Source organism: Trichosurus vulpecula, chromosome 2 (assembly GCF_011100635.1).
Source record: "Trichosurus vulpecula isolate mTriVul1 chromosome 2, mTriVul1.pri, whole genome shotgun sequence".
In the NCBI taxonomy this organism is placed as follows: Eukaryota; Metazoa; Chordata; class Mammalia; order Diprotodontia; family Phalangeridae; genus Trichosurus; species Trichosurus vulpecula.
Genome location: NC_050574.1, coordinates 72,182,871 through 72,195,920, shown reverse-complemented (window position 1 = coordinate 72,195,920; position 13,050 = coordinate 72,182,871). Strand labels below are relative to the sequence as shown.

General features: G+C 41.5%; 1 protein-coding gene across 1 annotated transcript; it reads left to right on the top strand.

The window, feature by feature from the left end:
- The first annotated feature begins 4,894 nt into the window (after positions 1-4,894).
- On the top strand, positions 4,895-12,730 carry TMCO2 (transmembrane and coiled-coil domains 2). Its single transcript, XM_036745209.1, has 2 exons — positions 4,895-5,110; positions 12,410-12,730. The coding sequence occupies exons 1-2, from the start codon at positions 4,895-4,897 to the stop codon at positions 12,728-12,730; spliced, it is 537 nt and encodes a 178-aa protein (XP_036601104.1).
- The last annotated feature ends 320 nt before the right edge of the window (positions 12,731-13,050 follow it).

The window sequence follows — 13,050 nt, the reverse complement described above, 5'->3', positions numbered from 1 at the left end:
ATTTCTGGTTTAATTGGCAGTTTTCATGCCACTCACAGGATGGAATGGACATCTGTTCTTATGTTTCTTTCCTGTCATGACTAACTGAAGCAACCAGATTTAGACTTCTTTAAAGAAGAATCATCATTTTAAAACATGGAAACGAAAGGGAGGGGCCAGGACTTAATGTACCCTGGAAATGTAGCACTAACTGTTACATAGTCCACTGAAATTCCTTATGTAACCTCACTAAAAGCCATGTGTGAAGAGTGGCCCTGTTGTGACTTAGAAATCATACTTTTTGTGAAGTTTTAGAAGTGGCAAGCAGAGAGAGGAGACTTAACAAAAGGAAGTGGAGGACTGTTTGTTGGGGCTTTTTTCTGCGCATGCTATTAGCAATAATTGAACTAAGATTTCCAGAATCTTTTTTATTTTCTGTTACCCATGAGGATAAAACAGCGAAATCATATTTCTGTCTAAGTACCTAAGTTTTAGTGCTCTCAAAGATGTTCTCCTCCCCCCTTCTTTCACTATTATGCATAGAATAACACCAACTTTCTTTATATCCTCTATGCTACTGTACTTCATCTTTCCCTAAAGTGTATTCCTGTTCTTACTCTCACCCTGCAGTTTCTTGGTTACTCAGATCCCCAGTTAGCCTAATTCCAAACCAGCTCAGCCACTGCTCACTGGAATGTTATAAAGGTAGTTCTTATTCGTAGATACAGGTTGGTCTACATTGGCCTCTGATGCCACTTCCATACTAGGATTTCTATGATTCAAAGCGAGTGCTTACTAATGGTAACTCTGGCACTTTATTCTTTAGTTTCCCAAACTAAACACAGATGTTTTGGTAACTTTTTAACCTTGGTAAGTTAAAAGTCTGTGACTGATTTTAAAATGGGAATAAATGATCTGTTACCCTCTCAAGATATTCTCAAATGAGGATAATTAAGAGCAATTTCATCTTTAGTTCCTTTTCTCTGGGCAGAGGTCTAGAAACCAGGCACTTGAAGTCTCCTGTTCCAACTAGTTCATGGCATGATCTTTTAAGCAAGTTCATTCCTCTTTCTGGACTTGTCTTTGTTTATAAAATGAGAGTGTAGAACTAAACGAGCTCCAAGGTCTCTTCCTACTCTGACATTCTATGAATACACGGTACAGAGAGATTGTGCTACATTCATTTTGATCAACACTTAGTGCTAATGCTGGGGCTGGGAGGAGGATGGGGAGGTGGGCATAGTGCCAGGTAGTGAAGCTACAAAGAAATGAATGAAATAGTTATCTCCCTAAACAATCTAAAGTTTTACTTTGGGAATCGATCATATACATAGAAGGAAGTGAAAATATGTGCAAACTAAATACATCTATACTTGCAAGAAGGAAAGAGAGGTTATGGCCAACTACCAGAATTATGAAAAGAAGCTGTATTCTGAAGAAAGTTAAGGGAGTCTTAAAGATGGAAGTGGGGGGAGAGAGAGTATCCTGCATTTGGGGTTGGGAGTGGGGGTTTAGACTATGCAAAATGCGTAGAGGTGAAAGATGGAATGTCAAGGATGGGGAGTAGCTAATGAATTAGGAATGGAAAGAGTGGGAGCCTCATTGTTCAGGACTTTTAAATACCTGGCTAAAGATTTTATATTCCATCCTAGTGGCAGTAGGAATGCAATGAGGGCTTTGTAGTTGAGGAGTGGTATGCATCACATTTAGAAATAGCAACTTGTAAGTTGTTTAGAGCAGAGTGGTCAAATTTGTAGCTGCACCGGTTGCTGCATATTAGAAAAACATTAAGATTTATGATTTTTTTATTGTTAAAAGATTTCCCATTACATTTCAATCCAGTTTGGCTGTTAAGTACTGCTTGCTCAAGTTTGATATCTCTGGTGTAGAGTATATGTGGGAAAAGGAAGAAGTAGAGGAAACAATTAGGAGGCTATGATAATAGTTAAAGCAAGAGGTGATAACATACCTAAACTAGGGTACGAGTGGAAAGAAAGGGACACGTGTGGAGGTAAGAGGAGACAAGATTAGCAACTGATTGGATTTGGGGGAATAAAACAGAGGAGTCAAAAATTAATGCCTAGTTTGGGAAGCAGTGGTTGACTAAAAGGATGATGGTGTTCTCTATAGAATTAGAGGTGTTTGAAGTAGGGATGAGTTTACTGGAACATAGGAATTCCATTTTGAACAAATTGAGTTTCAGGTGTTGGCCCTTCTCACTTTTGTCCCTTAGAATTTCTCTTAGTTCACAGCTACATGAATCCTTTCTAATCTGCCCAACTGCTAGTATATTCCCTCCCCAAACCAGCTTGTATTCGTTTTATATACATACACATATATACCTACATGCACACATGTCGTCTCCCCTGGTGGAATGTGAGCTTCTTGAGGGCAGGCTGTGGTTTAACTTTTGTCTTTGTATTTCAAGCGTTTGGTAGAGTACCTGGTACATAAGTGCTTAGTGCTTATTCTTACAAGACATCCAAGTAGACATGATATAGGAATGGATCTCTAGATCAGTGTTGAGCATTAAGATTTAGTAGTCATCTCCATAGAGTTGTTAATTGAATCTGTGGTAGCTGATGAGTTCACTAAGAATGTAGAGGGGCAAGAAGGCGCAGAAAGCCTTGCAGGAAGATCATGATCCAGCAAAGGAAATTGAGCAGTGGTCTCACAGAATAGGAGAATAATGTCTTGGAAGCCAAGATAAAGTTCCAGGTACAAGAGAATGGTTGATGTTGTCAAAGCTATAGAGATCACATATCAAGAACTTTTAGTCATTTTTGATGATTCCTTTTCCGAATTGTTCATCACAGACAAATCCTGTATCTTAGTTTGATGATTCTCAGTTGTTGCTATTTAGACTGAGTCAGAAATGCTTTTTACACCTGAGTGCCAATAAACATGTGAATCAACAGCTTCAATTTCAGTTTTGCTTTGATACTTCAAAGTCAATTTAAAATATAAAATGAGATACTCAACTACTGATCCCTGTTTGGGGAGAGTGCTGATACTTTGCATCACTTAACATGATGCACTATTATACTTCATCTAAACTTCAACAGGCCATTTTGCTTAGGCTAAACAGGCAAGGAATTATTAAATGTCCTCCTATCAGGTTCTCTCCTATAAAGCTTACCAGTTCATGACTTCAGTTAACTCTTGACAATATTCTCTTGTTCCACTCCTCTACTTTGCCTTTAACTTCAGGTCTATAATATCCTATAGATATTAATATCTGGCATCTAGTTTTGTCCCAAACGTCAACTTCCCACCCTTCACCAGCGTTCAGGTGGAAGGAGTCACTTCTAGCTTACTAAGTGACCTGTGAATTTTTTTCCTTAAAAAAGAAAGCCGTTTTTCCTAGGCATTTCTATACTAACCCAATGCAGGGGCCCCCCCCCCTCCTTTTTTTTTGGAGGCAAAAACTGAGTCTTACTGTTCTTCCTGATGTTAGATTTTCCCTATTTCAATTCACTATATGTATATATTACAACCCCAGATGGTGTTACCATGTTACACACGTACCCCAGGGCTAAAAACTCTTCTCCCTAATCAATTCTAAATTCTGCTACGCTTTCAGTCTGTCCCCATCTTACATATCAAACATGCATTTTCTAGTCAGGGCATCTTCCTTACCATCAGTGAAACACAGTGAATTGCCCCCAGTCTTCATCCCTTATCTTGCCCTAGTCTGAATGCCCTCCCAGTGCTATTCTTATTGAAACCCTCTCCAGCCTTTAAACCTATCTCCATGAAATGTATCTTGATTATTCCACCCCTTACTGATCTTCATCTTCTCTGAACTTGGTCTGCACCAACATAATATAGCACATAACTTGCATATTTTCCTGTACTCATGCATTTTAATCTTTTCTTTCCTTGAATTCTCTGAATGAGCAAAGATTGTTTCAGGCTTCTTCCCATAGCAACTGACAAAGGGCTGAGTATCAAGATTGAGACATAGTAAATGGTAATGCAATTAAGTTTTAGGGCCCATCTTGTACACATTTCCTTATTCTTTGTCCATCTCTATATGCCATGCTTTCTCACTGAACCCAACAGAAGGATCCCGCTCCATGGTCTCATGGTGAGAATGACAGTGCTGAACTGAAAATCAGGAGACCTAATTGGCATTGGGGACCTCTCAGTTTACTGTGACTTGAACGTATGGTTCAGCCTCTCAATCAGGTTCTTCATCTGAAGAATAGTTTAGTCATTTTTCAGTCATGTCTGATTCTTCGTGATCCCTTTTGGGGTTGTCTTGGCAAAGATACTGGAGAGGTTTACCAGTAGGTGTCAGGCCAAATTTGAACTCAGGAAGATGAGTCTTCCTCTCTTCTGGCCCAGCACACTATCCACTGTGACGCCCTCTAGTACTCTAGAATTAACCATAATATGCACTACCTTACAGGGGTTGTTGTAATAAAGATAAATTTAAGACTAGATTTAGAGTTAGAAGACATCATACAGAGGAGACTTAAAGATCGTTTAACTTGATCCCCTCGTCTTGTAAATGCAGGAAAGAGCCCCAGAGAGGTTAAATAACTTGCCTGAGATTCCGTAGCTAAGTAAGTGGCAGAGCCATGTTTTGAACCCAGGTCCTCAGGTTTTCCACTTCACAACTTTTCAAACCTTAAAGTGCTGTAGAAATGTTAACTAGTATGAGGAACAGAGCAATAGAATGATTTGGAGAAGGGAAAGGGGAAGAAGGATAAATAGTATCTTGACTTGGTCATCCTCTCAAATGACCTGTGGGATAATGACATCATAATGACACAGTTCATCATAAACTGAAGCGCAGCCTGTACTTAACAGGCACACTCCTATTGCTCCTAATACAAACCTGGACTCCTAAGGCCACTCATTGAAGGTTCTTCCTGCATATTGCACATGTAGTTGCAGAAGTTGCAATATGGGTGAAACGTCATCTCCCTTCACTCAGACTTCAAGATTCTTCCCTTTCGCCCCACTTTGGAACTGGCTGCAAGACAATCTCGCTTTGAATTCAGATTCCTGGCTTTCAGAATACCTAACTCCAACCTGGCAAGCCATCTTTTGGATTATCCTTGTTTTTACCCTGCTAGTAGGAACATATGCCTTTTGGAAACGAACTTTTCAGTCAATTAAGGTTATACACTTTTATGTTACTGAGGAATTTAAGCAATTGCACAAGAGATGTAATTACCATTATCAATCTGAAGAGTATTTATATTGGGTTGGCGTTCTCAGAGATGAGCTCTGGCCACTGAAAGTGGCAAGAACCTTAAATAATTGAAATTTCCAAAGATGTTTTATGGCAAGAGAATCCATGTGTAGCATGAGTTTGCCTTCTCACCAAGTCGTATGACCAGGATAGTGAAGGGGACTCACTGGGAATCAAAAGAAGGAAATGAGTAGTCTGATTGAAAAGAATCCTTAGGATTGGACACAACAACCGTCTTCAAGTGTATTAAGGATTTATTGGGAAGGGGGGCTAAAACTGTTGAGCTGGGCTCTCAAAGGATAGAACCAGGGGCTATATAAGCAGAAGTTACAGGAAAAGACATCCTAGGCTGTTTTATGAGGAGCTTCCTAATGCAGAGGTAGTGCGCTCTCCTGCCCTGAAAGGCTTCAAGAGGAGCCTGTGAGACCACTGACAGTTATAAAAAGAGGATTTATGCTTCACATGAGAGTCCTCAGAATCCTCTGAAAACCCTTTCAATACTGGGTGTCATGATTTTTCTGATACTGGGAGTGCACTTAGCACTCTACATTTGTGCTTCCCTGGATTGAGCAATTAGACAGAATATTGCCTATTGATTTGTCTCACCTCCCTCCCCTGCACTTTCTCCATTTCTGAAACGAGGGAGGCTACGGTCTAATGTCATTTTCATCCCCAACATGTTTCACATGTCTCCAAGTTGAGGTGAACTGGTGAGTTGAGTTGAATCACCCAAATACAAGATGGTCCGAGGGTCCTAGGACAGTTGTCCAGGGGGAACTTGGAATAGGTGAAGGTAAGCCAGCATTTTGACGAATCCTCAATATAAAGTTCAGATTTTTTTTTTAAGTGGAAGGTGATCTGAACTTAGAAGTTGGTGCGATGTTTAAAACCCAGATGTCATCACATCCTGGAGCCTTAAACCCTTTGGGTCCTGGAGCAAAATTCAAATTCAGCAGATTGGGGCCGCTAGGTGGTGCAGTGAGTAGAGCACCAGCCCTGGAGTCAGGAGGGCCTGAGTTCAAATCTGACCTCAGACACTTGACACACTTACTATCTGTGTGACCTTGGGCAAGTCACTTAACCCCAATTGCCCTGCCTTCCCCCCTCCAAAAAACAAAACAACAAAATAAAATTATTAAAAAAAAATTCAGCAGATTTCAGAAGCCTAGTGCAGTTCAGGTAAAGCTCCTGTGGTAGGGGCTAGAGACATATAAATTATAGTCCCCCCCCCCCCCCCGAGGATGTTCATGACACATAAGTCTAAAATAGAGTAGGGGCTAAGAAAGTGCTTCTAGAAAAATTTGAGGAGGGGGAGAAAGTTGAAGGGAAAATGTAGAGATTTGTGACTCCTACGTATGGAGGAAGTGTCACCTGAGCTAAACCTGGTATTGCCACCGTATGGGGGAGCCAAAATGAACGGACTTGGTACCATTTGGCTAGAATGTAGAGTGTGCAGGAAAGGAAGGGAATGGTGTTGAATAAGACAAGGAAAGGTAGACTGGGGCCACATGGTGGACAACCTTTAAAAAAACAAAAGATAGCCACTTAAGGCTCTTTTGTCTACAGAGTGACAGGCTTGTTCATTAGATTATTTTGGAAGCAAGACTTTAACAACAATTTGGAATGGATGAAAAAAAGCTTGGGAAAAGTAACAGGGTAGCTATGTGGTGCAGTGGATAGAGCACCACGGTTGGAGTCAGGGAGACCTGAGTTCAAATCCAACCTCAGCCCCTTATTAACTGTGTGACCCAGAGCAAGTCACTTAGCCTCTGTTTGCCTCAGTTTCCTTATCTGTGAAATGGGGCTAATAATAGCACCTACCTTCCAGGATGGTTTTAAGGGTCAACTGAGATGATCGTGAGAGCTTAGCACCTGCAACATTGTAAGTTTTATGTAAATGTTAGCTATCATTAATTTTATTTTGGAGACCAACTAGGACATAGATAAGAGTGCAGATGAGAGACCTAGGGTAGTGGCTATGAGAATAGAAGAAAAGAAAGGATATCAAAATAGAAGAATCTACGAAGACTTGGTAGGAGGTTGGATTTTGGGAGGCAGAGGGAGAGTCAAAGATCATTCCAAGGTTTTGATTCTGAATGACTGGAAGGGTGGTGTACCATCACCGGAAGGAGAAGACGAATGGTAGAAGCAAGAACTAAGTAAGCCAGGAAGCCTTTGTACGATGGAAACACCTCCAGCCTTGGTATTAGAAGACCTGATTTAAGTACTGCCTCTGTGGCTTAATATGTGTATGACCTTGGGAGAGACTTCTCTTTGAGCTTCAGAATCATTTATCATTGTGTAACTGTAAATATTTCTTTCTGGACCACTTTAGTCTTTGGCCTGGCCTCCTAAAGAAATGGTAGTACCATGTATAGAAACAACCCCAGGCAAGAAAAGGGTGTTTGTACTCACAGCCCACTCACTGACCCTATCTCCCCTTCCCCCAGGATTCCTTCCTTGTGGAACCTCAAACTCAGCATGTCCAAAATGGAACTCATTATCCTCCACCCCACCCCCCTTCTAAGTTTTCCTATTTCTGTCAAGGGCACTGACCTCCCCCTATTACCTAGTTAACCCCAGAGACATCCTTTGGTCTTCCCTCTCCTTCAGCTTAGCCATCCTAACAGTAGCCAGGTCGTCAGCTACCCTTCATCATCTTTTGCACCTGCTGATTCCACTCTATTCACATAGGTCAGAAATGTCCTACGTCACTTTGTCACTTTTCACCTGGAACTACTTCAGTAACCTCATTGGTCTTCTAGCTTTGACACAGATGTCATGAAATTCCTCTCTAGTGGCTCTCCATTGCATAGATTGTAGAGTAAAATACAAATCCCTTAGCTTGATATTTAAGGCCTTTCACAATCTAGGTCTTATTCCACTTTAGAACAATGTTAGAAGGTTAGGAAGCTTTTGAGTGAAAAATCTGGCTCTCAGTAACATTGCTTCCAGTTCTGTCCTATGAGGTCACATTGAACAAACCCTCTTGCCCAGGACAGCTCATCATCTACTTCTCTGAGCTAATAATCAATTATCTTGTGGCCTATCCTAATCTCATTATCCTGATTACCCTCCTCCAGATGTTCTCCAGATCCTAAAATGTAAAGCCTGGAAGGAACCATAATCTAGCCAGGCTAACAAATTCTCATCTCACATCCCTGGATAAGGGTATGAAGATTCTTTGGGATTATAGCCAATAGTTTTGTTTCATAAAAACTTGTTGTAAGTGAGAACCCCTGATCAGGGAGAGAGAAAGAATATTAAGAATATTCCCATTAGATGGGAATTACAGGTGGTGTTGATAGTAACAGCTAGTATTTATATATAGTTTTATGTGTATATATAACTTATCTATGTTTAATATTTAATTTATATATTTGATATATACATATGTTTATATTTGCAGATGTATGCATGCACATAAAATATGTATATATGTTTTTGGTAGCTAGGTGGTACAGTGGTTATAGTACCAGGCCTGCAGTCAGGAAGACTCCTCTTCCTGAGTTCAAATCTGCTCTTAGACACTTTCTAGCTGTGTGACCCTGGACAAGTCACTTAACCCTGTTTGCCTCAGTTTTCTCATTTGTAAAGATGAGCTGGAGATGGAAATGGCAAACTACTCTAGTGTCTTTGCTAAGAAAACCTCAGATGGCATCACAAAAAGTCAGATATGATTGAAACGACTGAGCAACAAATATAATGCTTTAAGATTTGCAAAGTGCCTTATAAATATCTCATTTTTTCCTCACAACAACCCTGGGAAGTAGATGCTTTTGTAGACAAAGAAATTAAGGTGCAGAGGGGTTAGTGATTTTCCTAGAGTGTGTCACAGAGCTAGTAAATGTCAGAGGGTTAGACTTGAACTCAGATCATCTTGGCTGCAGGTCCAGCTCACGATCTTCTGTACCACCAAGCTTTCAGTTCATCTGAATAGGGCTGTCCTGGAGTCAGTGGGGGATGAGCAGGTGAGAGGGGTGACAGCTGGAGTATACCTGTCGAAGAGGGAGGGTTTGGGGCAACAATTTATTTGGTAGACTGAGTATAGGCAGGGGAGCTTAACCTGGGCTCCATGGACTTAAAATTCAGATATTCAATTCAGATATTCTATATTCAAATAATGTATTTCGGTAGAATTGAAATATTGGAACTACATCAAACAATATTTTTTAGATCATTGTATTTCAATAGAATTGGTTTCCCTTGAGAATCCTATGTGTTTTATCCATTTAAAAATATGATCCTAAAAAGGGGTCCATCAGCTTCACCAGAGTGACACAGGGGTCTCTGACAAAAAAGAGGTGAAGGAACCTTGAGAGTAAAAGGAGCAGCATTCACTGTATGGTGGAAGATCCTAGCTACGTCCAGAGGCTGAAGTTCTGGTGGAGGTTCTCTCTCAACGTGTTGCTGGCTAAATCATCTCCCCCTCTCTAGGCCTCTATATCCCCATCTGTTGAATGAAAGACATTCTGTGGTACCACAAGGTTGGGCCAAGCTGCCTGTGTATATTTAGAACTCCCAACACATACTAGGCACATGGTCACAGCTTCTCTGGGTCTCAGTTTCCATGTGTGTAAAATGAAGGGATGGGCTAGAGCAAGGGCGTCCAACTCAAAAATGGATGTGAGATGCATGCTGACTTAGGAAACCTCAAATTAACATCTATATTGTATTTTTACTTATTTTATTAAACATTTCCTGGAGATAATTGGGGAACCTCTGGGCTGGATGACTTCTCTAATGCTGTAATCCTAAAATGTTCACAGCAGGCTTTCCTGAGAAGCCCCCTGGGCCATCTTGGAAAGGTTGATATTATGAGAGTTTGGCCTGTCAGCACTGCTCCTGGCTGACTTGGAAAGGAGTTTGGGTTCCTTTTTTTACCTTTCAAGGACAGCCATACTCTAAGTGTCCCCAAGTTAAGGGGTATCTTTCCCGCCGTACTACATCATTTACATAGTAGATAATACCTATGTGGTATCTGTGAGCCAATCACTTAACCCAACTGGGCTTTGGTGCCCTCATTTTAAAATAAGGGTGTTAGACAAAAGTCAGTGGCAACAGACTCCAGGCCTGGGCCTCGTAAGGCCCCAAAATTCCCAAGTGAAGTTTGAACCAGATTAAGATGTAATTAGGAAATGTTTAACAAAATAAATAAAAGTACAATTGTTGTTTAGGCATTTCAGTTGTGTCCATCTCTTCGTGACCCCATTTGGGATTTTCTTGGCAAAGATACTGGAGTGGTTTGACATTTCCTTCTTCAGCTCATTTTACAGATGAGGAAACTGAGGCAAAGAGGGTTAAGTGACTTGCCCAGGGTCATAAAGTTAATAAGCATCTGAGGCTAGATTTGAACTCAAGAAGAGTCTTCCTGACTTCAGGCCCAGCTCTGTATCTACTGTGCCACCTAGATGCTCCCCTCCCCTCCAAAAAATATAATACTATCTAGATAATGTTAAGTTGTGATTTTCTAAATCAATATGCAGTCCAGCAGGGATCTGTTTCTACTTCAGTTTGACACCACTGGCCTAGATGACCTCTAAGGTCATTTCTAATTCCAAATCTATGCCCCTATGACTAAGTCAAAGACAAAGAAGAAAAAAAAAAAACCTGGTCTCATGTATTGGTTTAAAAGGCTGACTTCTGAGGCAGGTCCTGGCTAGAGCCCACATTCTGCTTAGTCTTCTGTACTTCTTTAAGCAAATCACTAATGTAGGATCAGCTTCCTAGTCCCCAGTGAAAAATGGAATGACATTTCATGAACTGCCCATCCTTGGCACTGCTGTAGTCCCTGTGGGAATCGGGGAGGATCTCCTGTGGAAGAGGGTGCTTGACAAGAACCTGGAAGCTAGGGATTCTGAGAGGCGGCTGTGGTGTACTAGCCACTGACAGAGGCCTACACGGAGTCAGGAAGGATGGAAAGAAACACTCACCAAGTGCCTACTATGTGCCTCACACTTTACAAGTATTATCCCATTTGATCCTCACAGAAACCCTGGCAAGTAGGTGCTATTATTACAGCCACTTTTACATTTGAAGAAACTGAGGCACAGAGAAGTTAAGTGACCTGCCCAGGTTCACGTAGTCAGCAGGTGTCCGAGATGGGATTTAGCTTGGGTCTTTCTGACTCCAGGTCCGGTGCTCTATCCACTGCACCCTCTAGCTGACTTAAACCAGAAAGCTCTCTTCCCCTATTTGATCAAGAATCAGGCTGTCATTCCTTCTGGCTCTGACAGTCTGTGTTCTAAGGTCTCTTTTGGCCCTGCAGTGACACAGAGATGGACCCAGAGTCAGGAATGTGGGTTCCAGTGCTCCCTTAGGCACTTAACTGTCTGTGTGACCCGGGGTAAGTGTGTGACCTCTCTGAATCTGTAAAAGAGGAGGGATAATAGTATCTGTCAATAGGGTTGTTGGGAGAACCAAATGAGTGTCTTCAAAGCACTTTGCAAACCTTAAAGGCAATATACAAATGTCAGTTATTGTGAGTAAGCAGTGGGTGGTGAGGGGGAAGGGCCTTCCAGGCATGATGGACAAAGCCAGTGTCACAGCACAGGGGTAGGAATTTAAGGAGCAGAAACGAGGCCAGTTCAGCTAGAACACCGAATTCACCGGAGGGAGTAGCCAGGGAAGATCAGCTACAGCGATTGTGAAGGTTTTTAGTACCTACGTAGGTGGTTAAGTTTTTTCCTAGACCCAATAGGGAGCTACTGGAGATTTCTTTAGCTGGCCCTTTCTTCATGATATGTCTGTGAAGTAGGTGACATAAGATGTTATAATCTGTATTTTACGGGTAGGGCAACAGTCCTGAAAAGATGAAGTCCTCAGAACTCGAATTCATAGTTATTTCTAGTCTGCCATTTGCTGAATAGGGTAAGGAAGTGTTCTAATGCATTTCTAAAGGAAACACAATGCCTTGGGTTGAAACAAAAAGATTTCTCAGGTACTCAGAAAAAAAAAAACACTCAGCTAGAACCCCCACTCCCTAGTAAGTCTGAATCAGAGAGCGTCTTGCCCAGTTAATAGCTATTTACATAACGCTAGGATTTACAAAACACTTTCTCTACAACAAGTAACTAGCTCTAAGGATCTTTATCTCCATTTTTTTAGATGAGAAAGTTAAGGCCAACAGAGGCTAAGTGACTACCAGGTCAAGATCAAGGTTGATTAAAAATATGTTTTCATGTACATAAATGTAACCAATTCATGGTTTTTTTTTTCTTTTAGAAAATCATCTTCTTTATTAATTTACTCCTTGTGCTTTACAAGAAGGGCACAGATCTTTTTCAAGATATATTGTCCAACAACAGTGGAGGAACAAACCATTTTACCATTAGTCCAGGTAACAATAACATGTTGGTCACCCTGAGCCTGCAGGAGAAAATCCTCAGGAAGCTTCAGATGGTAGAGTGTAAAGTGAAGGACCTGGAGGATTTGATCATGACCTACAAAGGGGGCAAGAAGAATTGCACAATACCCTGTTGTAGCTGCTCAGACTGTCAGAGCCACCCGGCCACTTCTGGATTTACCTCCGCATCTGAAACATGAAGCCAGGATGTGGAGCCGACCGCTTCCCAGGAAGGCCTCCATCCATCATCTTGAGTGGCGTGTGGAGTACAAATAAAATGCCTCATATCCCTAATCCGGCTTTGTGGCCCCCTGTTTGTCCACTAGATTGTCTCTCTCTCCTAGAAGTGGAAGAAAAGATTCCTGTGAGTGGAGGTGGGTGGGTCCTGCAGCAGCAGGGGGGCATATATGAGGCAGCATGTTAAGAGCAGGTCATCGAACTTCAGTTTGCTCCTCTGTGAAATGGGGTGGGGGTAATAATACCTACTTCACACTGTTGTTGTGGGAATCAAAAGAGATGA